General features: G+C 39.6%; 1 protein-coding gene across 2 annotated transcripts in view; it reads left to right on the top strand.

The window, feature by feature from the left end:
• The first annotated feature begins 1488 nt into the window (after window positions 1-1488).
• Window positions 1489-27658, top strand: part of LOC124605326 (titin homolog) — an 83023-nt gene continuing 56853 nt past the window's right edge. Inside the window, exons 1-2 of one of the 2 annotated variants that reach the window (XM_047136932.1) lie at window positions 1489-4976; window positions 5091-5324. In XM_047136932.1, the coding sequence (XP_046992888.1) occupies window positions 1831-4976; window positions 5091-5324 (3380 nt within the window). In that variant the 5' untranslated portion in view covers window positions 1489-1830. Of the gene's footprint in view, window positions 4977-5084; window positions 5325-27658 lie in introns of both variants that reach the window. The other variant, XM_047136931.1, reaches the window with a different exon arrangement.

Raw genomic sequence — 27658 nt, 5'->3', positions numbered from 1 at the left:
CCAGATAATCTTTCCACTTCTTGGAGAAGGGGTTAGTGCTAGCAAAATAATAATGTAGCTGACTGCTGCGAGCTGAAGAAAGAGTCGTTCAATCCACTCCCTCAGCCAATGAGAAAATCAGATACATACAAAAGGACAATCTTCAGTTGTGTGAGAGTAATTCACAATTTTTGCCAAGATAGTTCTGGGAAAACATCAGAACCTGGTGTTGCTTGTGGCATAGATTGATATGTGAGCACAGGTGTAGTGCCAGCACTGCTTGATGAAAGCACGTTTCTGCAGCTAATATGCTGGCAGTCAATTGGCGGAGCTGCTTTCTCTGCTTCTGGCATCACCTCTGAATTTGTTCATCTATTTGTGAACAGACTATATACCAAATTGCAGACGTCAATTAACTGGCAGGACACTGGGAAACTGCTGTCGATGTATGGAAGAAAATGCATACAAAACAAGTTTAGAAGTTTAGTCAGAGTCAAATGCAAGATTTTGGACAGGTAGAGGAGGGGGAGGGGCAGAGCTCATAGAAATATTGAATCACCAGGTCGACTTCAAATTCTCTAGATTAAATGATGGTGTTTTCTTAATCTGTTACATTACCAACTACAATGATGAGATTGTTAGGTCTGAAAGCTGTGTTGCACAGAATTTTTTTTAAATTTTTTGTTACCAAGAAACAGGTGCAATTCTTGGGAGGGAGCTGTAGTCCCATAGCGCCCCCCCCCCCCCTCCCCCCATCCTCCCCTGGATTCGCCCTCGTGTTGAGTGATGAAAAGCATTACGAATTACAGTGGCTTGTCTGCCTAGCGCGACAGTGTAGCAGATATGGAGAAAAATTACAATCGGCAGATATCAAAGCAAGGTTTTATGTTTCACGAAAACCCGCTTCAAAATTTTCAAATCCCGTGAGCTGAATATTTTTCAACCCCTCTACATGTAACTTCGAGGTGATTGCAAAAATAAAACTAATATCAGAACCGATTCGTTCATATATTAATATATGACGCAGGAAAGATCTTAAATTTTCCGAAGAAAGCAAAATTTGATGCATTTTTTGTGCACCGGTTATTGTTTGCACACATGTATAGTTACGCACACTTAATTTTGTATTTACCCTATTATGTGATGACAGATTTTGATAACAATTGTTACTATTTCGATTTTAATGGAGAATTTATTGTATTCCCAAACAGTTTTAGCTAAATAACCGTGCATGAATATTTTGAGTTCAGTCCATTGTTTTCTTTATTTACAGTATTATCAGGGTGGAACATAACATTTCTATTGCTTCGAGAATTGTCTGTATGGTATACATTCAGGAAATTGTCAGAAGGGCAATGTCTTGCCGCTGGACCTTTGCGCCAATAATCCTACTGATACTTTGCGCCAATAACCAACGCCATCTAGGTGGCTTTGAAATTACTACTTTTCCCAACGAGTTTAATTTGGCAATGTTAAATCTGCGTTTGCAAAGAGTTTCAGAAGTTGGCGAAGTACACGTGCGAGACGTGCATTACTACTGTGTTATTTAGTTGTGTATATCGACCATATGTTTAAAATGGCTTTGGCGTTTAGTGTTGTCAGTCACTGTTGTGTGTCGAACATTGTGTCAGCTGTGAACGTGTGTCTGTTGGAGTCTGTCAGTTCATTGTTTGATTATAAAGAAATGAATAATAAACTTCTGTCAAACAGAACACACTTATAGTGATTTATTCATACAATTATTGATTTCAGCGGATGGAGCTAATTTTTCGTGCCGTGTAGTGTCTTATTATTTGTCGTATGGCATAAATGATGTAATATTTTGTACTGATAATATTTAGGTAGTTAGCCATGGCTACAAGACGCTGTAGGATAAAAGCAGTTGCTAATGTGTCGGTTTCAAGGGGACGTTGTGGCGAAAAGCCCCGAGAAAACGAAAAAATGGATGAGAAAACTTCGAGTAACTCTTCAGCCACGCCAGATTATCATGAAGTTAGCCCGAGAGAAACAATATTACCCGAAAGTGCAAGCGAGTTTACCGTAGTTGGAAAGCTGCACAATGATAGTTCATTAAATGAAACGTTAGAAAACGCTCCAGTTTGCCACTTAGTACAAAATTCTGAAAACGTCAGTGAGCCGACCTGTTTGGAAGGAAGTGGCAGTAGCTGTTCTAGTCCTATGGATGCACCAAATGTAGTTAGCTCTAAATTGATACAACAAGGATATGTTGACAGTGTACAAACAGGTAATTGTGATAGCAAAGAGGTATCTCTGTGTAATAGACCAGATGAAGGTATTACAGATTCAGCTGGAGAACACAGTTTTACAACTGAGGACATCATTGATTCAGTAAGGCCGGGTGATTCCTGTGTTACAGGCGCTCAGAAAATTGACACAACAGAAAAGAAGATACCGTCAGCACCTTTAAGACTATCGCGAAAACGTATGAAACCGACAGTTTCTCTTTCCTTAGTAAACAGGAAACCGAAAGAAAATTCTACACTAGAAATAACACAGCAGTGTAGTTCATTAAACAAGACGTTAGAAAACACTTCGTTTGGTCACTTAGACCAAAATTCTACAAATGTTAGTGAGCCGACCCATTTGGAAGCAAATGGCAGTGATCGTTCCACTCATGAGGATACCTCAAGTATAGTTGACTGTAATTTGGCACAACACACTGGATATGCTGATGTTCAACATTCAGATAATTGTGATAGCAATGATGTATCTTTTTGTAATAGAACAGATGAGAAAATTGCAGCTTCAACTGATGAACATAGTTTTAAAATTGAAGAGAGTATTAATTCTGTGGGGTCGGGGGAGTCTGGTGCCAAAAGTGTTCATGAAACTGACACAATGGAAATCAAGACCTCATCTGCACCCACAAGACTATCACGAAAACGTATGAAACCAACAGTTTCTCTTTCTTTATTAAGTAAGAAAGCAAAAGAGGACCCTACAGTAGAAAACTCTCCAGTTTGTAACATAGTTGAAAATTCTGCACATGTCAGTGAGACAACCTGTTTGGAAGCAAGTGGTGGTGGTACTAATCCTGTGGATGCACGAAGTGTAGTTGACTGTCACTTGACACAACACACTGGATATGCTGACATTCAGCAATCTGATAATTGTGCTAGTGAAGATGTGTCACTTTGTAAAAGAACAGAGGAGGGTGGTACAGCTCCAACCAATGAACACCATTTAAGAACTCAAGAGAGTATAGATTGTGCAAGGTTGGGGGATTCCTGTGCAAGTGCTCAGAAAATAGACGTAGCAGAAACCAAGATATCGTCTGCAGCCTTAAGACTATCACGAAAACGTGTGAAACCAACAGTTTCTCTTTCCTCAGTAAGCAAGAAAGCAAAAGAGAATCTTCCAATAGAGAATGCGTCAGTTCATCACTTTGTTGAAAATTTGGCAAATGTGAGTGAGCAGACCTGTTCAGAAGCAAACAGTGGTGATTTTTCTACTCCTTTGGATGCTCAGAGTGTAGTTGACTGCCACTTGACACAACATCAGTCTGACAATAGTGCTAACAAAGATGCATCTCTTTGTGAAAGAACAGATGAGGATGTTACAACTTCAGCTGATGAACACCATTTAAAGGCTCAAAAGAGTATCAATTGTGAAGGGTTGAGGGATTCCAGTGTCACAAGTGCTCAGGAAATAGATGTGAAAGAGATCAAGGTATCGTCTGCGCCTGTAAGACTACAACGAAAACGTATGAAACCAACAGTTTCTCTTTCCATAGTAAACAGGAAAGCGAAAGAAGGTTCTATACTAGAAATAACTCAGCAGTGTAATCCAGTAAATGAGACATTAGAAAACACTTCGGTTGGTCATTTAGTCCAAAATTCTGCAAGTGTCAGTGAGGCGATCTATTTGGAAGCAAATGGCAGCGATCGTTCCACTCCTGAGGGTATGCCAAGTATAGTTGACTGCCATTTGGCACAACACCCTGGATATGCTGATGTTCAGCATTCAGATAATTGTGATAGCAATGATGTGTCTTTTTGTAATAGAACAGATGAAAAAATTACAGCTTCAACTGACGAACACAGTTTCAAAAGTGAAGAGAGTATTAATTCTGTGAGGTCAGGAGAGTCCTGCGCCACAAGTGTTCATAAAACTGACACAGTGGAAGTTCAGACATCATCTGCACTCACAAGACTACCACGTAAACGTATGAAACCAGTAGTTTCCCTTTCCTTAGTAAACAAGAAAGTGAAAGAGAATCGTACAGCAGAAGTAATTCAACATTGTAGTGCCAGTAAAACTGATGATCATTCTACTGCTCAGGCTCCTAAAAAGTTGCAGACCTTTGACACAAGCTCTAATATGCACCAGGATGTAGAAACAGGTGGTTCCGGGAGAACTATTCCAGCTGTTGGCTGTGAAACTGGAAGTTCTAGTGCGTCACGTGAAGTTCATAGAAAAATTGGTCCTGAATTTCTTTCACAGACCACTGTATGCAACCCTGAAAGAAAAAATAAAGTTGCACCTGATGTTATATCTGTGGATACGCCTGTTGGAGAACAATGTACTAGTGCTATTGTTAACACACCCACTTGTGAAAATCCTCCAGTGAGTGATTCTCCATCAGCAGAAAAGGACAAAGGGACTTCACCTTCAGTAAAATGTTCTGTTAGTCAGTCAGTAAAAGATTGTAGTCAGTTGAATTCATTTAGGTCGAGGTTTATCAGACCAAAGCCACTCCTTGAATCAGCAGCAAGGCGTAACAGAACTGGTAGTATTGGAAGTGCTAGTGAATCAGACAGTGAAAAGAAATCTTTGTCATCAGCAACGACTGTAAGTCCTCCATGGAAACCAAGAATTAAAACATCTAGAACTAGTTTAACCCATGTGCAATCCAGGAAGAATGACAAGCTGGCTAATGCTTCAGGTGTGAGTACTGATGAGTCAGAGGATGAACGTAGTTCAGTTTCTAGGGCAGCAACAATATCACCACCAAAGAAAATAGCAAGATTAGATAGGTATGTCAATTTTGTGTGTTCCAAAGTGGGAGTAGATAGAATACATTTTTAGTATTCATGTGCGAAAATAATCGGAAGTATATGTAATAACTCCATTTTTTGTTTAAGTTACAGTGGAAGTGATACTTCACATAGTGAATTTTCTCAAGAGGTATCAGAGGAAAGTTCATCGCCAATAAAGAAACCTTATGCTAAGCCAGAACGGGTAACCAAAAGGAAAGAATACCTGAGACGTATAATAGAGATAAAAAAAGAGATTTCACATAAAGTGAGTGATGGCAAAGTGAATAGGAGTCGTCTCACCATGTTTGATCTAATTTATTACAATCCAGTCACAAATCCAATGAAGTAAGTAGTCACATATGAAATACATTTTATGTTATGTTCAGTGGTATTAACATTTTTTGTCTTTGTACTTTTATGTCCTGAAGTTTTTCGGACTGAGTTGGCTAAAAATAACACAATATTAACAAGGGAAAAGTTCTATACCATGCCAAGAATTTATTAAATGCAAAAGACAGTCATTATTTTTCACGTAAAGAAGTGTAAAAATGTGTTCTTTCAAGGGTGCCAGAGTAAACTATGGCATGGGACTAGCATTTAAAATCTGGTTAATGCAAATGTCAGACAGCACTAGATCAACCAGTCAAGGTTGGGGTAACACTGCATGACCAGATTTGAGGAGCTCTCTCTGTATTTGTATTAAAGTAATTAGCCTACAGTGTAATTATTAGGATTTCAAACTCTTGTGTACTGAATCCCACCCCATTGTCATAATCAGTTTGTCACCTATTGGTGCAGGGAAGTTTGTGATTATACATATTGCATCGGTCTTTTGAAATATTAGAAAATCTGGAAATGCACAGTACCAGCTGTTGAATTTTACCTGTGATGCAATCAGGATGGCAGGTAACACTGTTTCATCCTAATGCAAAATGGAGGGCGTAACGTCACACATTCGTGAAGTGAACAGATGAAGACAATCTCGTTATACAAAATATAATCAAAATAATTCATTACCTGTTTTAACAAAACAATGTAACAAAGTTGTAAAGATATAATGGTGCACAAGTTACCCGTGCCTGGTTTTTCATGTCTCTCGTCTAGTATTTACTGTAGGTATAATGAGTCAGAACTTGTAGCATGTAACTAAATTATTTCCTTATATGACCATCCTGCCGAAAGATTTCTGTAGTTTCTTTTCTAGAAAATACTTTATTCCTTCCTTGACAAAGGTGTGTGAGAGAGAGAGAGAGAGAGAGAGAGCGAGCTCTCTTTCTGTTCTGTTCTCAATATTTCTCTTGAGCCCTGCTGATAATTTCTCCTTCCTCTCCTGTGAAAGCGGCTTACCATGTTTAGGGACTCTAGGGGTCCAAGACTCTACCACAGCATAAAATTTGGAACGATCTTCTACCTCAAGATCAGAGATCCTAGCCGAATCCAAGTCCTTGAGTACTTTGTTAAGCCACATGCTTAACCAATGAGATGATCTTCTTGGTAAGCCTATTGTTGTTCATTTGTTGTAGGTGCCCAATAGAACTTGAGCCTCCTACGTCACGTACTCGTGTTGGCTGATTCTAACTGTTGATACAGATTTAGCTTTATTGTGATAGTTTTTTTATTGATGATGTGTACAGACAAAGCTTATATGATTATGCTTGTCTTTTGTTATTGTTATATTGACTCATTTCACATTCCTGAAAGTTGTTCTTTTTGATGGGATATATAAAACATATAACAATTCAAAATGTCATCTGTGGATTAATAAACTATTATTGCTGATATTTTATATTAATTTTTAGGTATCATTCATCAGTGTAGATAATTGGGGTACAACACAGTATGAAACCTTCCAATGGGCTGACAAACATTTTTACAATCTCTCGTCAGTTACTGTTGTCATTCAGGTTCTCACTGGAATGATGGATCTACAATGCAATAGCTTTCATTTATTTACTTTCCTACATTAGTTTCAAAAGAGGGTGGTTGTACCATTATTTTGTTGCTATTAAGCTATTATCAGCCATTTTCTCTTGCTGATACTGCTTGGTGACATTTGCACTGAAGATGAGCTGTTAACGTTTTCTAGTGGTTTTACTAAATATCAGCCATAGGTCTATTTTAGAATATTTTGGTATTACGTGTTGTTTACCAATTACAAATGATTTGTGAACCGGGTGTTTCATCGTGGTCAGGAAAATGTGAAGCACACATTTCTTGTCACTTCTTGTCAGTTTCAGCTGTTTGTAATGAGTAGTTACAACAGATAAGTTGTAATGAAATAGAGGAGTAGTAAATCGTTGAAATTATACTAAAGAGATTTATGTAATTGAGTTCTGACGAAACCAGCTGTAGTTAAACTATGCAATCGTCCTTAATCTTTCTTTGTGAATATAAAGACAATTTTTACAAGATGTGTGTGCATTTATTTCTTAAGTCATTTTTAATGAAGTTTGTGCCTGACCTAATACTGAACTGTAATAAAAGTGCTATTTTACAAAGTAGCAAATGACACACACCAGGCTGATGGCATCATCAACGTAGTGAAAAGATAGTCACAAGAATTCACCAATGGATCATGTCACCAACAAAATGAGACATTAACAACAAAAATTGGCAAACTAAAGGGAGCTCCCAGAGAAAACACACACACACACACACACACACACACACACACACACACACACACATACATACACAAATAAGGTATGTAAATAGAAAATAAATGAAAAACACTTTCAGAAATCAACAAATAATTTTATATGTATTTCTGTTGCCACTAAATCTATATGGATAAAGTTAACAACACGGTCCAAGTTACCACCAACCCAAATGAATCACTGTCCTCTTTTGATCTCTGTAGGATGACCCAAGCATTCTGCCCCCCTCAGTAACCTTCCTCTGAATCTGTTTCTAGAGTAGTGGCATGAAGAAATGTGTGACAGCCTAGTATAAAAATAAGAGAAGTCGTATGAATACTGTAAAAATGACTCCCTGCTAAGCTACAGGAGTGACAAGCACACATGGGCAGTCAACTGGTCACACTGTTGATTTCTATCTTATTCTGCCCTAGTTTGTCCCTGTATCTGGGCTCCTACATGGATTATCCATTTAAGTCCACATATTATTTTCAGTGTTAACTAAATATAATGATCCAACACCTTAAGTATAAACGGCACCAGATCACCACACAATGCCCATCCACTTTTGCTTTTGGTACAGAAAATTCGGGTGGGTACCATTTGCCAGGTCTTCACATGTCAATCTAAGTGTCATATTGCATACTGTCATACATTTCTTGGTGAAACCTTTTTCCAGTGCTCCACAGACCGATTGTTTGTACCACTCCAAATGTGACCATCAGTATGGTGTACTGATCAGTGACTTCTGGGTTTCGGGAAGCTCTTGGAAACACAAATAGGCTCAATTGCCTCTCAGTATATAGCTCTGTTATTAACCTCAGTTTTTGAGGCAAATTAACTGATCGAGAAGGATTTCTTCCTAGTCATTAAGACTGTACACTTAGAGGTCAATAACCCCATCATTCATTTTCTTGAGACCATTATAGTGATGACTGACATTTCTTTACAGAAGACTGTTAAGTAAAAACTGAAACTAAACTCTATCAGGCCCTGGTGATCACACAATGTTAATAGTGGACTTAATGTAATTCCTACAGCTGTGTCCTGTTCATACTCTCATAATTTTCTCTGTTTTTCTGATAGGAAAGAAAAGCGTGTATAGTGTGACAAAATTTCAGTTGTATGTAGCCAATGTGATGATAGTTTTAGGTAACCACAGAGAAGTAAAGAAAGGACAGTGTATTTTGGGTGTAGAAAATGAAAAATTTAATATAAATCATCAGACCCTAGGGCCATGGCACAGCAACTGTGATATATTTTCAGTAGGAAAAATATGGTCTATTTTACAAAAACAGCATTAAGCTTTACTGATGTGCTACATCTTTCTGAGGCATCTTCAGAAGTTGTATAGGAACTGTGGGCAATGCATTAGTTATAAGTAGTCAAAATTTTGGTTTGCACCTTCGACAAAGACATGCAGCTATGCTTAGATAGGTGAGCGCTGTCATAGTTCTTCTCGTAAAGATTAATATATTTTATATTTGCCATATGGGAATTTTTGAACATTTTGTCTGTTTGTAAACAAGCTGTTATGTCCATGTATTTCTTACAGACTTTGTGTCCTTACATTTGACGCTAAGAGATAGTGCCATGTTTTAGATACTTTATCTCTTCTTTGCCGTGTTTTAGATACTTTATCTCTTCTTTAATATTTTTACATATCTTTTACTTTAATCACCTGTGTTAAATCTATTTTTCATTTGCATGGATGTTAATTGTCACTAAATGTTCCACTTCATTCTTGGTTACTATATTTTCAAACTTGTGAACACCATCTAGCAGAGCTTCTATGTGCTGCGTCAGAAGTGTCCTGTTTTCCAGTCTTATATATAGCGTGCATACATGCAGTGATGTATTCATGGCCACTGCGATTTGTTCATCAATATTTGTGTCAAGATGGAAGTATGGCCTATCTAAGCATAGCTGCGTGTGCACACCAAAATTTCGACTACTTATGACTAATGCATTACCTGCAGTTCCTATAAAAGTTCTGAAGACGTCTCAGAAAGGTGAAACACATCAATAAAGCTTACATCATTTTTGCAACATTGAGCATCTTTTTCCTATTGAAATTATATCACGGTTGCTGCACCATGGCCTTAGAGTGGGGGGATTTATATAACCAATTGCCTCCTTGGGCTTATGAAGATATTTATGAACAGTAATTTCAACAGTCAGTGTAGTACTGAAAATATTGTCCCTGTATACTTACATAAATTTCTTAAAATTCGTAAGTACCAACCCGTGGACAAATCACTGCTGAAATGTGCCAGATTTCTTAAGAATAACAAACTCGGGCATTTTCATAGTGAGAAAGAGGTGGCCTATGATGTTTACATGTCTGTCACTATCTTGCTCAGCCACTCAGAATTAGAAAATTTAATGATAGAGTTGAACTACATGGTTTGGGAGAGCAGTCGCCCAGTTATTCTAAGGCATTACTCTAAGATCAAAAAAATTGCAATAGGTCTTCTGGAAAACTATTTGCAGGACTAATCATAGTAAGGGTAATTTGATTCCCTTTGGTGAATGCATGGTCAACATAACATCTATTTCCTTTATTGTTCAGCAAGAGGTTCATAAACAAAGTTCTTAAACATAATCTGCTACCCCGATTAGATGACAAAATGGTTCCTAACCTTGTAGCTGACTTGAGAATGGCACTTGATAACGTGGATGACAGTAGGATGGATAAAGTAAAGTTGACTTGTAAAGCCAGTGACAGTATAGAGAATGCAACTCAAACTGAGACGCCAAATAGAGATCTTAAGCAATTTTGATTCCACAGGAACCATTGTGCACAGTGACTGTAGACCAGAAGGAAGGAGAGGCACACAACAGTAAGTCCCAATAACATTAGTTTTTATTATTCTTGCAAATCTAGATTTCAGCTCTAAATAACCATATTTTCTTACAAGTGTATCTGTAAGAATGTGCAGCATGACATGAACTGCTTTGATTCTGTTGAATTGTAACACAAATGCACTGAAGATGGTATTTATAGCCAAAATCTAGATTTACAAGAATAATAAAAAGTAATGGGATTGCAACTTATTGATACGTGCCTCTCCTTCCAATGGAGATCTGTCTGTGACGGAGTCAGTTAACAAAAAACTTAAAGATAACGAAGCTTTAATTGTCAGGGTAGACAAGGGTAGCACAGCTCTTGTCATCTATAACGCAAATTGATCAGATCTGACTAACACTTACATTAGGGACCTTAGGACATCTCTTCTTGAGTGTAGCAGTATTCTCAGTCCTGAGAATTTGTACAGAACAAAAGTAATAAACCCTAGAGCACCAGCACTTCGCACACAGATTAAGATCCATGAACAGGATCTTTCAGTCTGCCCAGTGACGTTTTTGCTGAAAATATACAGAGTGTTCATTTACAGAACAGAGTTTTTCTATTTCAAATAGGAAAAAATCAATTCAGAAACTGCAAGAAAAGGTCTTTACATCATCCTGTTGTCTAGCTTCTCTTGATATAAAGAATTTGTAGACTAACATTCCTATTTATGAGACGATCGATATTATCCAAGCAAACCTGTCTTCTAACTGTCAATTTAGTACTGAAGAGATTCGAGAACTAACTTTAACTCTTAAATTGGTAACATCCCATAATTACTTTTCTTTCAGGTAATTGTATGTACAAGAAAGCTGATTGACTGCTGTGGGCAGTTGTCTCGCTGGCTGGCTGGCAGATATATCTGTGACCAGTCTAGAATGTAAATACTTTCAGCAATCTTCTGATCTCTGCAGCCGAGCAGGGTAGTGCAGTGCATAGCACACTGGACTTACATTCTGGAGGACAATGGTTCAAACCCACGTTTGTCTATCCTGATTTAGGTTTTCTGTGATTTCCCAAAATAATGTAAGATACATGCCAGGATGGTTCCTTTGAAAAGGGCATGGCTGCTTTCCTTCTTCAGCCTTCTCTAATCTAAGCTTGTGCTCCATCTCTAATGAAGTCTTTGTCAATGGGAAGTTAAACACTAATCTCCTCCTCTGATCTCTGCAAAAAAATAAGTGTTCTATTGCTGTTATGTTGACAACATGTTCATTTTTTTGATGGCACTATGGATGATATATCTTTAACAAAAGATGAATTTAACACTTTGCATTCTGAAATCTCAAAAATGAGATCGACAGGAAGTGCAAAATGGTTAAGCAGGGATGGCTAGAGGACAAATGTAAGGATGTAGAGGCTTATCTCACGAGGGGTAAGATAGGTACTGCCTATTGGAAAATTAAAGAGACCTTTGGAGAAAAGAGAACCACTTGCATGAATATCAAGAGCTCAGATGGAAACCCAGTTCTAAGCAAAGAAGGGAAAGCAGAAAGGTGGAAGGAGTATATAGAGGGTCTATACAGGGGTGATGTTCTTGAGGACAATATTATGGAAATGGAAGAGGATGTAGATGAAGATGAAATGGGAGATACAATACTGTGTGAAGAGTTTGACAGAGCACTGAAAGACCTAAGTCGAAACAAAGTGCTGGGAGTAGACAACATTCCATTAGAACTACTGGTAGCCTTGGGAGAGCCAGTCCTGACAAAACTCTACCATCTGGTGAGCAAGATGTATGAGACAGGCGAAATTCCCTCAGACTTCAAGAATAATATAATAATTCCAATCCCAAAGGAAGCAGGTGTTGACACATGTGAAAATTACCGAACTATCAGTTTAATAAGTCACAGCTGCAAAATACTAACGCGAATTCTTTTCAGACTAAAGGAAAAACTGGTAGAAGCCAACCTCGGGGAAGATCAGTTTGGATTCCGTAGAAATGTTGGAATACGTGAGGCAATACTGACCCTACGACTTATCTTAGAAGAAAGATTAAGGAAAGGCAAACCTACATTTCTAGCATTTGTAGACTTAGAGAAAGCTTTTGACAATGTTGACTGGAACACTCTGTTTCAAATTCTGAATGTGGCAGGGGTAAAATACAGGGAGCAAAAGGCTATTTACAATTTGTACAGAAAGCAGATGCCAGTTATAAGAGTTGAGGGACATGAAAGGAAAGCAGTGGTTGGGAAGGGAGTGAGACAGGGTTGTGGCCTCTCCCCGATGCTATTCAATCTGTGTATTGAGCAAGCAGTAAAGGAAACAGAAGAAAAGTTCGGAGTAGGTATTAAAATCCATGGAGAAGAAATAAAAACTTTGAGGTTCGCCGATGACGTTGTAATTCTGTCAGAGACAGCAAAGGACTTGGAAGAGCAGTTGAACGGAATAGACAGTGTCTTGAAAGGAGGGTATAAGATGAACATCAACAAAAGCAAAATGAGGATAATGAAATGTAGTCGAATTAAGTTGGGTGATGCTGAGGGAATTAGATTAGGAAATGAGACACTTAAAGTAGTAAAGGAGTTTTGCTATTTGGGGAGCAAAATAACTGATGATGGTCAAAGTAGAGAGGATATAAAATGTAGACTGTTAATGGCAAGGAAAGCGTTTCTGAAGAAGAGGAATTTGTTAACATTGAGTATAGACTTAAATGTCAGGAAGCCGTTTCTGAAAGTATTTGTATGCATTGTAGCCATGTATGGAAGTGAACCGTGGATGATAAATTGTTTGGACAAGAAGAGAATAGAAGCTTTGGAAATGTGGTGCTACAGAAGAATGCTGAAGATTAGATGGGTAGATCACATAACTAATGAGGAGGTATTGAATAGAATTGGAGAGAAGAGGAGTTCGTGGCACAACGTGACTAGAAGAAGGACATGTTCTGAGGCATCAAGGGATCACCAATTTAGTACTGGAGGGCAGGGTGGAGGGTAAAAATCGTAGAGGGAGATCAAGAGATAAATACACTAAGCAGATTCAGAAGGATGTAGGCTGCAGTAGATACTGGGAGATGATGAAGCTTGCACAGGATAGAGTAGCATGGAGAGCTGCGTCAAACCAGTCTCAGGACTGAAGACCACCACCACCACCACCACCACCACGACAACAACAACAACAACATTATTCTAAAATCTGTCACTTATGAAGTAAGGGCTCCAGACAAAGTGTTTGATTATTTGGATGTAAAGCTTCTGCTCACCAGTAATGAAATTAATTTTGACACCTATCACAAGCCAATCACCAGCAACTCAATAATACGTGCATCATCATGGTATCCATATCGGTACAAAATGAATTTCTTCAGAGCCATGGTAGATCGCCTGTGTGAACTTCTTTTAACCCCAGCTACTGTTGATGGTGAAATAGTCAATTTACAGGTAGTAGTTAGTAGCAATGGATGTGACCCAAACAATGTTGATAAGTTGTACAAATGAAAAGTAAAAGAAAGTGGTAGTTAAACAGGTGCTAATTTTGTAATTCCAAAAGCAAAAGCTATTGTCCTACCGGTCTCGGGGAAGCTGTCAGCTCACTAGGCTGTTCAGGAGCTATAATGTTAAAGTAGCTTATTCCATTCATGATAAAATTCAGTATCCCTTTATATGTAACAAGCAGCTATGTAAAGACAGATTCTCTCATTCCAGAGGTTATAAGTTATGTGCTCAGTGTCCTATGTCTTACATAGGGGCAGACTGGCCAGATGTTCAGAACAAGATTTCAGGAGCATATGCTCACTAAAAAGGTGCACTTAAAAATAATTCTTCAGTCACTGAACGTTTAAATGCTAGTGAACATGCAGAACCTGTACTAGAATTGCTCCAGGCTTTGTATCGTGTGCCAATAGTAAGAATTTGATTTTGCTGGAGTTTGGAGATTGTGGAACACTCTCATGTAGCTAAAAACGTAATCCTTTTTTGAACAACCAAGAATCAGACATTTTATGATTCGATGATGACAATATTCCAAAGGGTATTACTGAGCATTGGCATAATTCTCCTCATAAAGATGTTAATTTATTTATATATCCTACGTTTTATGCTTGGCTTATGTAATTTTTTTATTTTTTGTAAACAAGCTGTTATGTCCATATATTTCTTAAGGACGTCTTGTCCTTACATTTGACACCAACAGAAGGCGCCATCTTTTAAATACTTTATCTCTTATTTACATTGAGATGACAAAAGTCATGGAATACCACGTAATATTGTGTCTGACCTCCTTTTGCCCGACATAGTGCTGCAGCTCGATGTGGCATGGACTCAACAAGTTGTTGGAAGTTCCCTGCAGAAATATTGAACCATGCTGCCTCTGTAGCCATCCATAAGTGTGGAAGTGTTGCTGGTGGAGGATTTTGTCCACGAACTGACCTCTCAATTATGTTCCATAAACGTTCAGAGGGATGCATGTTGGATGATCTTGGTGGCCTCGCTCGAACTGTCAAGAATATTCTTTAGACAAATCACAGAAAATTGTGACATGGTGCTTTATCATCCATAAAAATTCCGTCGTCGTTTGGGAACATGAAGTCCATGAATGGCTGCAGTTGGTCTCAAAGTATCTGGACGTTCAGAGGGCCCAGTCCATTCCATGTAAACGCAGCCCACACCATTATGAAGCTGCCACCAGCTGTTACCAACTGAAATCGGGACTCATCTGGCCAGGCTATGGTTTTCCAGTCGTCTCGGGTCCAACCAGTATGATCACAAGCGCAGGAGAGGTGCTGAAGGTGGTGTCGAGCTGTTAGCAGAAGCAGTCGCATTGGTCGTCTGTTGTCATAGTCCATGAATACCAAATTTTGCTTTACTGTATTACATTTTATTTCCCACATTGACTTCTGCATTTATTTCGTGCAGTGTTGCTTGTTTAATAGCACTGACAACACTATGCAAACACTACAGATCTCACTCTTCAAGCTTTCCTGGCAGATATGTTGTAAATAGTCTTCACGGGTTTGCTGACAGATTATGTTGTGTAAATTCCATAATATTTCCTCAGAGCAACTGGCGACATCTTCAGGTGGTTCAACCTTGCTGGTGGCTAGGTATGACTGATGGTATCTGCACGTTGACACCCCATTTCTAGAATACGCACGCAAAGAATGTGCAGGAGTGGAAAATGTGCATGTGCAAATGATTTGCAGATAGATGGTGCCCCATTCAAACACCCTCTGCTGAAAATCACACGGCAGCTCTCCTGCGTGTGCACTGTACGCTGTGTTTACTAACGGTGCGGCCAGATGTTACTCACCAAAGACTGTAATAGACCAATGTTATTTCAGATCTGTTATCGAAAATCTTGATTTTTCACTTAGTGATGTAATAGCGGCCAATGCAGGGTTCCAAGCTGTGCTCAGTTGAAATCCCACATCCCTGTTGATGAGAGTATCGGCTGTACAGATATGTATTGCTTCCGTAATGACGCAATCCCAGAAAGATGATGCTGGGTGTAAAACTTCCGTCTTTTCATAAACTGTGCGATGTCCTATATTCAGACAGTGTTCAACAATTGCTGACTTTTCTGGTTGATGAAGGCGTGTACGATGCTGATGTTCATTGCATTTGAAGCTCAATGCATTTCATATGCAAAGTGTCCACCCCAATACTACCCATTCAAATCGGGGCTCTCCCCTTAGGCGTCAACCAGCCACAGGAAGGGCCACCTGACACAGTGGCCATTGCTGCGAGTTCCAATGCTCCTGAAAGACAAGCAACCACTCCTAGGTATACAATGGATGGTAGCAGCTCAGGTATCTGAGGCATCAACCCTTTGTCATCAGAGGGTTCAACCAAACGAGTACATAATGAATCCATCACACGGGCTGGTTACTGTGCTTGGCTGTATAGCGTTAAACGACAATGGTGTCAAAGAAAGATGGAAGAGGTGCTGAGTCACATGCCGAATATGCATGGACACAGACATGGGAAGGAGGCAGCAGAGGTGAAGGAGTGAGGACAGACAGGGAGGGGAACGGGAAAGGGGGGATGCTGCCTGGGATGGAAGAAATGGGCACAAAAGCTCAGAGATCCTTGTGTGCCACACCCCAACTCATGAAAGGGAGGTGAGCCTCCTGGGGGGGGGGGGGGGGGTGGAGCAGGGGGGAGAGGTTTGTACTGTCCTTGCAATCCAGGTGGTTAAGCCAAGATCCCCAGTCCTTGTGACACACAACATTTCACTGCTGCCTTTTCTCATGGTATCATATTAACTGACTTTGCCAACTAACAACCTAATATACTTTTTTTTCTTTGTGTGTGTGTGTGTGTGTGTGTGTGTGTGTGTGTGTGTGTGTGTGTGTGTGTCAGCTGTAAGGATGGAAAATTTAACCAACATTTTATTAGCCAAAATAACCATGTACAAAATGTGAATAATGTTGCAAAAACAGCATAAGTTTTATTGATACATGCCTCTTTGAGTACTCTTCCAAATTCGTACAGGAACTGGGTAATGCATTAGTCATGTGCAGTCAAAATTTGCTACTAACAGGGCAAAGCAGGTGGAACATCTTAGAAGTTGGAAAAATTGGGTGACAATGACATTATTGTTGAGTTGCATAACTCCCCCAACTTAAGCAAGGGTGTGGTCACATGCCATGATTTTATGGACACACCTATCCCAGAACTCAAACAAGAGTGGGCAGCATGGAGATGGAGGATAGTGGATGTGGAGTAAAGGACACAAAGGAATAATAGAGAAGTTGAGAAGAGTACCACCTTCAATTCTCCAGCACTGCCTGAACACATTATGTAAGGATTCCTTTGATTTAAGGTTAGGCCTTACATTCCTAACCCTGTGTGGGGCTATACATGCCAGTGGTTTGGCCATACAATGCTGAGGTGTGGAGGTGAAGTGACCTGTGGAAGTGTGGAAAGGCAGCCCATGAACCTGAGACTGACTGCCCACCACCACCAGTAGGCATTAACTGCTCTGGGAGCCGCCAAGTCTGGAACTGAGACTACCCTGTTTTTGTTGAGAATGCAAAATTCAGGAGACAAAAGTGACCGAGCAGATCCCCTATGCAGAAGCCGAAATAGAATATAAGGCAACAAAGACCTTATGTATTGCATTTCATATCCGTCCATGGTGCAGAAACCTGTTATCAAGCTGGACACTTCGATGCAGATGACATCCAGCATGCCTTTACCCAGCAGCAGCACCTGTACTTTCACCTTTACATGCTAGAGCAAATTGAGTAGAGACATAGTGATCAAGGCAGCAACAACAGAAGAGATCAGCAATATTTTCGCAGTGAGTATCAGAAAGGCATCCCAAAAGCAGAGTGCATCTCCATGTCCAGTTCCCCAATCATCATCAAAGGGTGGCAACGTTCAGATCAGAAGCTGTTTTGGGCGCCATACGATGTCATTCTGGCATGTCTGTCTGATCAGGAGGATATTGTGGATTTCAATGCTTCGCCACCGAATTCTCCTTCACTGTACAAGTGCCTCGCCAGGATAGGAGTAAATCAAAACCACACCACTGAAATGTCTCCCTTACTTTATTGGAATATGAATGGATGTTGGATTCATCTGAAGGAACTGAGACCCTTCATAAAGGATAGATCTTTTTGCCTCTGTCTACAAGAGACTCATTTGAAACAGATACACACACCTGTACTTTTAGGTTACCATCACTACAGAGAAGACAGTCTTACTGGTAACAGGGTGAAAAGTGGGGTAGCAGTGTTCATCAAGGACACATTCCACTCCTCACCTGTGCCCTTAACCACAGCACTAAAAGCATTTTCTGTTCAGACAGTGGCTCATATTTCTGTCATGGTGTGCTCTGTGTACCTACCACCCTATGAGCCCCTTGATAGTGACGTCCTCTCACATCTTCTTGATGAAATACCTCATCCTTTTTTGCATTTGTGGTATTTAATGCACACAGTGTGCTATGGGGTTCTAACCCCACTTAGCCCAGGGGTCAGTTATTTGAAGATCTGATATGAACTACAGACACCTATTGATAAATGTGGGTCGAGTTACACATTTTAGTGCCCCCCCCCCCCCCCCCCTCCCCACCTGAACCTGCGGAAATAGACCTCTTCTCCTGCTCACTGCCCTTGCAAACACCTCTCAATGGGGAGTGGATGATGACTTGAATGGTAGCAACCACTACCCTGTTGTCTGGATCCATTTGCCCAAAGGGGCAGATCCTGAAAGGAAGCCGATAGCTGTTCAGGAAAGCTAACTGAATGATTTACAGGCAGTTAGCATTTTTTCTGGGAGTATGACAGCATCCAGGTCTGGGTGGATCACATTACAGTCATGATCCACCACGCCACTGATGCATCTAACACGAAGTCAGTGCTAACACCTAGGAGGCAGCTTATCCGCTAGCGGAATGATAAATGTCATTCTGCAGTCAGGGACCGGAGGGCAGCTGTGCAAAGATTCAATTGATGCCTTACAGATGTGAATCTTGGAACCTTTCGAATGATATGGGCAAAGACAAGAATAAGAAGAGGTCTTGGCAAGAGTTCCTGAACTACATCAACAGGTCCACATCTGAAAGTAATGTATTGGAAGCCATCGGGAGGATCTTATGATGTAACTTGTGACCACCAATAGCAGCTTTACGAGAGTAGGGGTATCTCCAAACATCACTGCGACACATTGCTCAGACAGTGGCTCAGTTGTGCAAGACCATTACAACTGATCCTCTTGCGGATCCAGCTTTCTGTCATTATCGGGAGTCACAGGAGAGGTTTGGTTATGATGGCCAACATTGAGGAATACAACAAGCCTTTCTCTCTGTGGGAGTTGGATTCTGTATTATCAATAGCTTGGGATACTATGCCCAGTCATAATCTGATAACGTACAACATGTGAAACAGTTGGATCCACCATCAAATGTGGTCCTTCTTCAGTTTTTTAATGAAATTTGGATAACAGGAGACTTCACCAACTCGTGGAAAGAACCTATTTAAATCTTGTTGCTTTTTTTTTAAATCACGGAAGAATCAGACTAACCCTGGTAGATTTCGTAGCATTAGTGTCACAAGCTGCACGGGAAAGACACTAGAGCATACACTGAAGAGCCAAAGGAAGTGGTACACCTACATCATGTAGGCCCCTCATGGGCACTCAGAAGTGCCGCAACACGATGTGGCATGGACTCAACTAATGTCTGAAGTAGCGCCGGAGGGAAATGATACCATGAATCCTGCAGGACTAGCCATAAATCTGTAAGAGTATGAGAGTTTGGAGATCTCGTCTGAACACCACATTGCAAGGCATATGAGATGTGCTCTATAATGTTCATGTCTGGGGAGTTTGGTGGCTAGTGGAAATGTTTAAACTCAGAAGAGTGTTTCTGGAGCCACTCTGTAGCAATTCTGAATGTGTGGGGTGTCACATTGTCCTGCTGGAATTGCTGAAGTCCGTTGGAATGCACAATGGACATGAATCGATGTAGATGATCAGACAGGATGTTTACGTACATGTCACCTGTTGGAGACATGTCTAGATGTATCAGGGGTCCCATATCACTCTAACTGCACATGCCCCATACCATTACAGAGCCTCCACCAGCTTGAACAACCCCTGCTGACATGCAGGGTCCATGGATTCATGAGGTTGTCTCCATTCCCGACACATTCATCCACTCGATACAATTTGAAACAAGACTCATCCGACCAGGCATGTGTTTCCAGTCATCAACAGTCCAATGTCGGTGTTGACCGGTCCGGGTGAGGCTTAAAGCTTTGTGTCATTCAGTCATCAAGAGTACATGAGTGGGCCTTTGGCTGTGGAAGCCCATATCAATGATGTTTCATTGAATGGTTCGCATACTGACACTTGTTGATGACCCAGCATTGAAATCTGCAGCAAATTGGGGAAGGGTGGCACTTCTGTCGCGCTGAACGATTCTCTTCAGTCACTATTGGTCCCATTCTTGCAGAATCTTTTTCCAGCCACAGCAATGTCTGAGAACTGATGTTTAGCCGGATTCCTCATATTCACGGTACACTCATGAAATGGTCATAAGGAAAAATTCCCACTTCATTGCTATCTCGGAGATGCTGTGTCTCATCACTCATGTGCAGACAACAACACCACATTCAAACTCACTTAAATCATGATAACCTGCCATTGTAGCAGCAGCAACCAATCTAACAACTGCGCCAAATACTTGTTGTCTTACATAGGCATTCCTGACATGCCTGTACCAGTTCCTTTGGTGCATCAGTGTATTGTCAACTGGCACCTAGTGTGGGTCCTCCAAACCAGGTCCCTGCTAAGTCGCTCCCATCCCAGTTTCAGGAAGTATCACTCCACTGTCAGTAAGCTGATCCTACTTGAAGCAACAATTTGACATACTTTTCTGCGTGAGCAACACCTTATTGGTGGCATCTTCAATTTGGAAAAGGCGTACACCTGGAGGCATAATTTTTGTTGCAGCTCTATCAGTGGGTGTTCCTGGACGGCTACGCACTGTCATACAGACCTTGGTCTCCCACAGGACCTGCCATCTATTTTAACTGATAATGAATCAAGTGTGGTTCATGTTTTAAGATTTCGTGTGTTATCCAGAATTTTCCCAATTTGTTGTGAAAGTGGCACGATCACCCATTATTTCGAAGTAGTCATCCTTCATTTTGTCTTACTATTTTGCTGTGTTTCGTGTGACTTTTACTGAGGGCTTTTCTGACGCTCACCAAATTGGAGTTGTCTTTTAAACTCATGTGTGTGTAATTGCAATATGGTTTTCCAATTTTATTATTTTTAATAGGTTTTCACCATACTCGTCTGTATATCATTCACGCAAGGGCACAGATGACCTTGCTGTTTAGTGCCCTCACCCATGAATCATCATCATCATCATCATCATCAAAGCTTTTCTACAGTTGCTGATGTCATGAGAGAAAGCTTGACTAAAGTTACTGGGTGTTTCAAATAGTACTTTCATCTTTATATAAGCCCCATGAACAGTGGACCTTTCTGTTGGTGGGGGTGGCTTACATGCCTCAGCGATACAGATAGCCATACAGGTGCAGCCACAATGAAGGGGTATCTTTCGAGAGGCGAGACACATGTATGGTTCCTGAAGAGAGACAGCAGCCTTTCCAGCAGTTGCAGGGGCAATAGTCTGGGTGGCAGACTGATCTGGCCTTGTAACATCAGCCTAAACAGCCTTCTTGTGCTGGTACTGCAAATGGCTGATAGAAAGGGGAAACTGTAGCTGTAATTTTTCCAGTGGGTGTGCATTTCTAAAGTTAAATGATGACTGCATTCTCTTGGGTAAAATATTCCAGAGGTATAATAGTCCCCATTCAGATCTCCGGGTGGGGGCTGCTCAGGAAGACGATGTAATCAGGAGAAACAAAACTGGCGTTCTATGGACCAAAGCATGGAATTCTAGATCCCATGATTGAGCAGAATTGAGCAGGTATGTTAGAAAATTTAAAGAGAGAAATGGATTTGTTGAAGTTAGATATAATGGGAATTAGTGAAGTTCAGTGGCACGAGGAACAGTATGTCTGGTCAGTTGAGTACAGGGGTATAAATACAAAATTAAGTAGGGATAATGGATGAATGGGTTTAATAATGAATAAGAAAATAAGAATGCAGGTAAGCCACTATTTACAGCATAGTGAATGCATTATTGTAGCCAAGATGGACATGAAGCCCATACCTAACACAGTAGTAAAAGTTTGTATGTCAACTAGCTCCGCTGATCATTGAGAGATTGAAGAAATGTGTGATGAGATAAAAGAAATTATTCAGATATTTAAGGGAGACAAAAATTTAATTGTGGTTGGTGACTGGAATTCGATAGTAGGAAAAGGGAGAGAAGGAAAAATAGTAGGTGAATATGGACTGCGGGAAAGGAATGAAAGAGGAAGCTGCCTGGTAGAATTTGGCACAGAGAGTATAATTTAATCATCACTACCACTTGATTTAAGAATCATGAAAGAGGTTGTGTACTTGGAAGAGACCCGGAGACACCAGCCAGTTTCAGATGCTTATATAATAGTAAGACAGAGATTTCGGAACCAGATTTTAAATTGTAAGACTTTTCCAGGTGCAGATGTGGACCCTGACCACAATTTATCGGTTATGAACTGTAGATTAAAACTGAATAAATTGCAAAAAGGGAGGAAATTAAGTAGATGGGACCTGGATAGTTTGAACAAACCAGAGGTTGTTGAGAGTTTCAGAGGGAGCATTTGGCAAAGATTGACTAGAACAGGAAAAAGGAATACAGAAGAAGACGAGTAGATAGCTGTGAGATATGAAATAGTGAAAGAAGCAGAGGATCAAAGATATAAGAAGACAAGACTTACTAGAAATCCTTGGAGACCAAAGGAGATATTGAATTGAATTTATGAAAGGAGAAAACATAAAAATGCAACAAACAAAGCAGGAGAAAGGGAATACAAATCTCTAAAAAATGAAATTGACAGGAAGAGGCATTATTGTAGAAATCGAAGAGGACATAGATGTAGATGAGATCGGAGATATGAAACTGTGTGAAGAATTTGACAGGGCACTGAGAGATCTAAATCAACACAAGTAGTACACAACCTTCTGTCAGAGCTGCTGACAGCCTTGGAAGAGCCAGCCATCACAACACTCTTCCATGTGGGGTGCAAGATGTATGAGATGGGCCAAATACACTCATATTTAAATAAGAATGTAATAATTCAAATTCCAAAGAAAGCAGCTGCTGACAGGTGGAATTTTACCGAACTATCAGTTTAATAAGACATGGTTGCAAAATACTAACACAAATTCTTTACAGAAGGATGTAAAGACTGGTAGAAGCCGACCTTGGGGGAGATCAGTTTTAATTCCAGAAAAATGTAGGAACACATATGAGGCACATCTGACTGTATGACTCATCTTAGAAGATAGGTTAAAGAAGGCAAAACATTTGTGGACTTGGAGAAAGCTTTTGACAGTGTCGACTGGAATACTCTCTTTGAAATTCTGAAGGTAGCGGGGGTAAAATATGGGGAGTGAAAGGCTACTTGCAACTTGTACAGAAAGCAGATGACAATTATAAGAGTTGAGGGGCATGAAAGAAAAGCAGTGGTTGAGGAGGAAGTGAGACAGGGTTGCAGTCTATCACCAGTGTTATGCAATCTGTACTTTGAGCTAGCAATAAATGAAACAGAAGACAAACTTCGAGTAGGAATTAAAGTTCAGGGCGAAGAAATGAAAACTTTGAGGCTTGACAATGACATTGCAGTTCTGTCAGAAACAGTACAGGACGCGGAAGAGCAGTTGAATGGAATGGACAGTGTCTTCAAAGGAGGATATAACATGAACATCAACAAAAGAAGAACAAGGATAATGGAAGGTAGTCAAATTAAATCAGGTGATGCTGAGGAAATTAGATTAGAAAATGAGACACTTAAAGTAGTTCATGGGTTTCCTATTTGGGCACAAAATAACTGATGGTGGCCAAATTAGAGAGGATATAAAATGTAGACTGGCAGTGGAAAGAAAAGTCTTTCTGAAGAAAAGAAATTTGTTCCAATTGAATATAGATTTGTGTGTCAGGGAGTCTTTTCTGAAAGAATTTGCATGAGTGTAGCCCTATATGGAAGCAAAACATGGATAATAAACAGTTCAGACAAGAAGAGAATAGAAGCTTTAGAAATGTGGTGTGCCAGGAGAATGCTGAAGATTAGATGAGTGGATGAGGATGATGATGATTAATGTTTTAGGGCGCACAACAGCGAGGTTATCAGCGCCCGATGAGTGGATCAAAGAACTAATGAGATAGTACTGAATAGAATGGGGGAGAAAAGAAATGTGTGGCATATCCTGACTACAAAAGGATATCGGTTTATAGGACACATTCTGAGACGTCAAGGGATCACTGATTTCATATTGGAAGGATGCGTAGGGCATAAAAATTGTAGTTGAGATAAAGAGGTGAAAACAGTAAGCAGATTCAGGAGGATGTGAATTGCTGAAGTTATTCAAAGATGAAGAGGGTTGCACAAGATAGAGTAGCAGGGAGAGTTGCATCAAACGAGTCTTTGGACTGAAGACAACAATTATAACAACAATAACAGGTGCCACAAAACTTCTTACTGCTGTTAGTACCTTGCAAACTTTTTAGATTACAATTACTGGTTTGGGAATGCATTACACATTTAATGGTTATAATCAAGTCACTCCCTCTTGCATTCCTATTGTACTTCACTGTGAGCACAGCAAGCATTGCTCTGCAAATCACACAAGGCAAGGCACTGTCCCTGTTATGGGCTTTTATTGAGACAAATTTACCACGTAATATACTATATCTTGATACTTTGAAGACCGACCACTCCATTTAGAAGAATGTTGGGCCTAGAAAACAAGCCATTTGTGCTATTATTTAAAGTGTTCCTGGCACATATGTAATTGATATATCTTCAAGAGCAATACATACTAAAAAGAGATTGGGCATCAAGATTTATTTTTCTTGTTCACTTTAGTTCTTTGATAGATTACAAATTTTAGAATAACAATAACAGAAAGTATAATTATCCTTCCAGAAAAAAGTGTGAGGTGAATTATTGAGCAGTTTCTTTTTCTTGAGCTTCTAAAATCTCTTGCTCACTCAACAGTGTGACGTATTTGTAGTAGAATTATAGGAAACTGTGGAACCTAATGAGTACTCGCACAAATTTATGCAAACACAATCACGTATTGGCTCAGCCATTCATACCAACAGCTGTTAAGTTTACTAATGTTTTTTTAAGTAATTCTAGAAATTGATGACTGAAGGCAGCATATATCAAGGGACGGGTAGTGAGGTGTGTGTGAACATTGTTCTCATATGAAATGAGTCCGGTTTTTGAGCAATAAGTAGCTCGTGCATTGAGAAAATCACAGCCCGAGCTATACTTGGGCATTGTCTCTTGAACACATAGTTGTAGTCTGAGCTATGCTCAGGCTTGATCACCAAGGTGTTAAGAAACATGGCAGTCAAAATAAATATACGACTTTATTTAACAATATTCTTAAAGATAATCACGTATATTAAACAAGTCTTATGTGTATACAAGATGAGACAATGAAATCCTCATTTTGTAATCAATGAATGATGATGCAATATTTCACTACTTATATAATCTACAGAGTGGCCCACAAGAAGTACTACATTTTCATTTGGTTATTATGATGTTTAGCATATATTTACAGAAATATAATGTACAGATAACTGTTATACACTTATTGCCATTATTGTAAAGCCAAACACAAGTTTGTTTCTTAAAAATAACAACACACAAATAGCTTCATAAAAATGACAACACACAGATAGCTTCTACCTTTGGTGATGCATTGCTGAAGCTCCTCATTACATTCTCAATCATTTCTTGCAGAATCAGTGGCCAATTTCCATACTGAACTGAATGACACACTTTGAGAGTCTGATGAGACATAATAAATGGTGTGAGCACATCTTCATCTTGGCAAGGTTCCAATTGAAAATATACTATTCACAAAGATTCTGCCACTTTAATGCTGCTACAGGAACTATTATGTTTATGCTTATACTCCCGGTTGGAATTAAAAATTCTGGAAAGCACATCTTTTACAAAAAAATGTTAGTGTGAGGAAAAAGTTCTAAATTAGGGATACTGTGGGTATAAAGACATTGAGGCGGCAAGATTTATTTTAAAATATTTCCATGTAAGGATGGGAGTCAAATCATTTTGTGTGCTGCTTTTTTGTGGAAATAGTGAACTTGCCAACTAAAGTACAAGAAGGGAAAGAATTGCACACAGAGTGGTGAAGAGTAATAAACATGCAAGTGTATAAGGGCTAATGTCATAAGAGAAGTGGTAAACCATTCTAATGATGTAAGCCAAAGGTTTTGTCTGTGGGTTTGTTGCATTAAATGTTTTTGTTACACTTGTGTTGTTAATTCTGTATGAAAATCAGTTGCTTTCCTGATGTAGTCAATGGTTGAGATTGTCAAAATCTCTGATTGTTGTAGAGAGTTTATACAATACAGGCAGCAATAAAATTTTGTCCATTCTAATGATTGATTACAAAAATAGGTGGTTTTTAACTGTACAGCCACTGGCAAATGGAAGTCAGGAAAAGGAAAGAAAGTGAAACAAAAGATCTTGAACCTTTCAGAATGGCATACTTTCAGGGTAGCTGTTAATCAGAATAAATTGCTTGGGAACCACAGTGCTAGAAAAACTACTTATGAAAATTGATGTCACTTAATTGTCACGAAGAAATCTTTCACATTTTTATATATATATAAAAAAAAACTTTATTTGGATTTAAGAAGTAAGGTGCTGTGTGAGTGAAGTAATCTCACTACTGACTTCATGCAAATAAAAACTTTAGGAGATTTAATCATTTCACTGGATTTTAGTATGAGTGGGAAATAATTAGAGAAGAAGAGTTTTAATTTACACAATACTTGCACAGAAGGTGGTGAAGTGGGGACTGATTAAGGGTAAAAGAATAGACCAGTATCTGTAACATTGGTTTCGTATAGAATTTTTTTACCTATTCTGAGTTTGAATTCAATTTCCTTGGACAGAAAAGCTTCTGTCCACAAATCAGCGTGGATTTTGAAAGAATCACTCACGTGAAACTCAGCTTGCTGTTTTCTCACATGATATCTTGCAAACCATGGATATTGGGCAATATGTGGATTCAGTGTTACTTGATTTTTGTAATGCGTTTGACACAGTGCTCCACTGCAGACTGTTAACGGAAATCTGAGGACATGTGATAAGTTTCAGATATGTGAGTGGCTCAAAGACTTCTTAAGTTATAGAACACAGTATGTTTTGCTCAATGGCAAATGTTCATCAGGGATAAGAGCAACATCAGGAGTGCCTCAGGAAAGTGTGGAGGACTGCTCTTACTCTCTGTATACATAAGTGATCTGGTGCACAGGGTGAGTAGCAATTTGCAGCTGTTTGCTGATGAAACTGTGGTGTGTGGAAAGGTGTTGTCACTAAGTAACTGTAGGAGGACACAAGACGACTTGGACAAAACTTCTAATTGGTGTGACTAATGGCAGCCTCCTTTAAATGCATAAAAATGTAAGTTAATGCAGATGAGGAGTAAAAACAAACCTGTAATGTTTGAACGCAACATTAGTAGTGTGCTGCTTGACACAGCCACACTGATGAAATATTGAGGCGTAAAGTTGCAAATCGATTCTGAATCGAACAAGCCTGTACAGATGGTAGTAGGGAAGGTGAGTGGCTGACTTCC

This window comes from Schistocerca americana, chromosome 3 (assembly GCF_021461395.2).
Source record: "Schistocerca americana isolate TAMUIC-IGC-003095 chromosome 3, iqSchAmer2.1, whole genome shotgun sequence".
Lineage (NCBI taxonomy): Eukaryota > Metazoa > Arthropoda > Insecta > Orthoptera > Acrididae > Schistocerca > Schistocerca americana.
The sequence above is the reverse complement of the archived record's forward strand: the minus strand, read 5'-3'. Positions and strand labels throughout refer to the sequence as shown.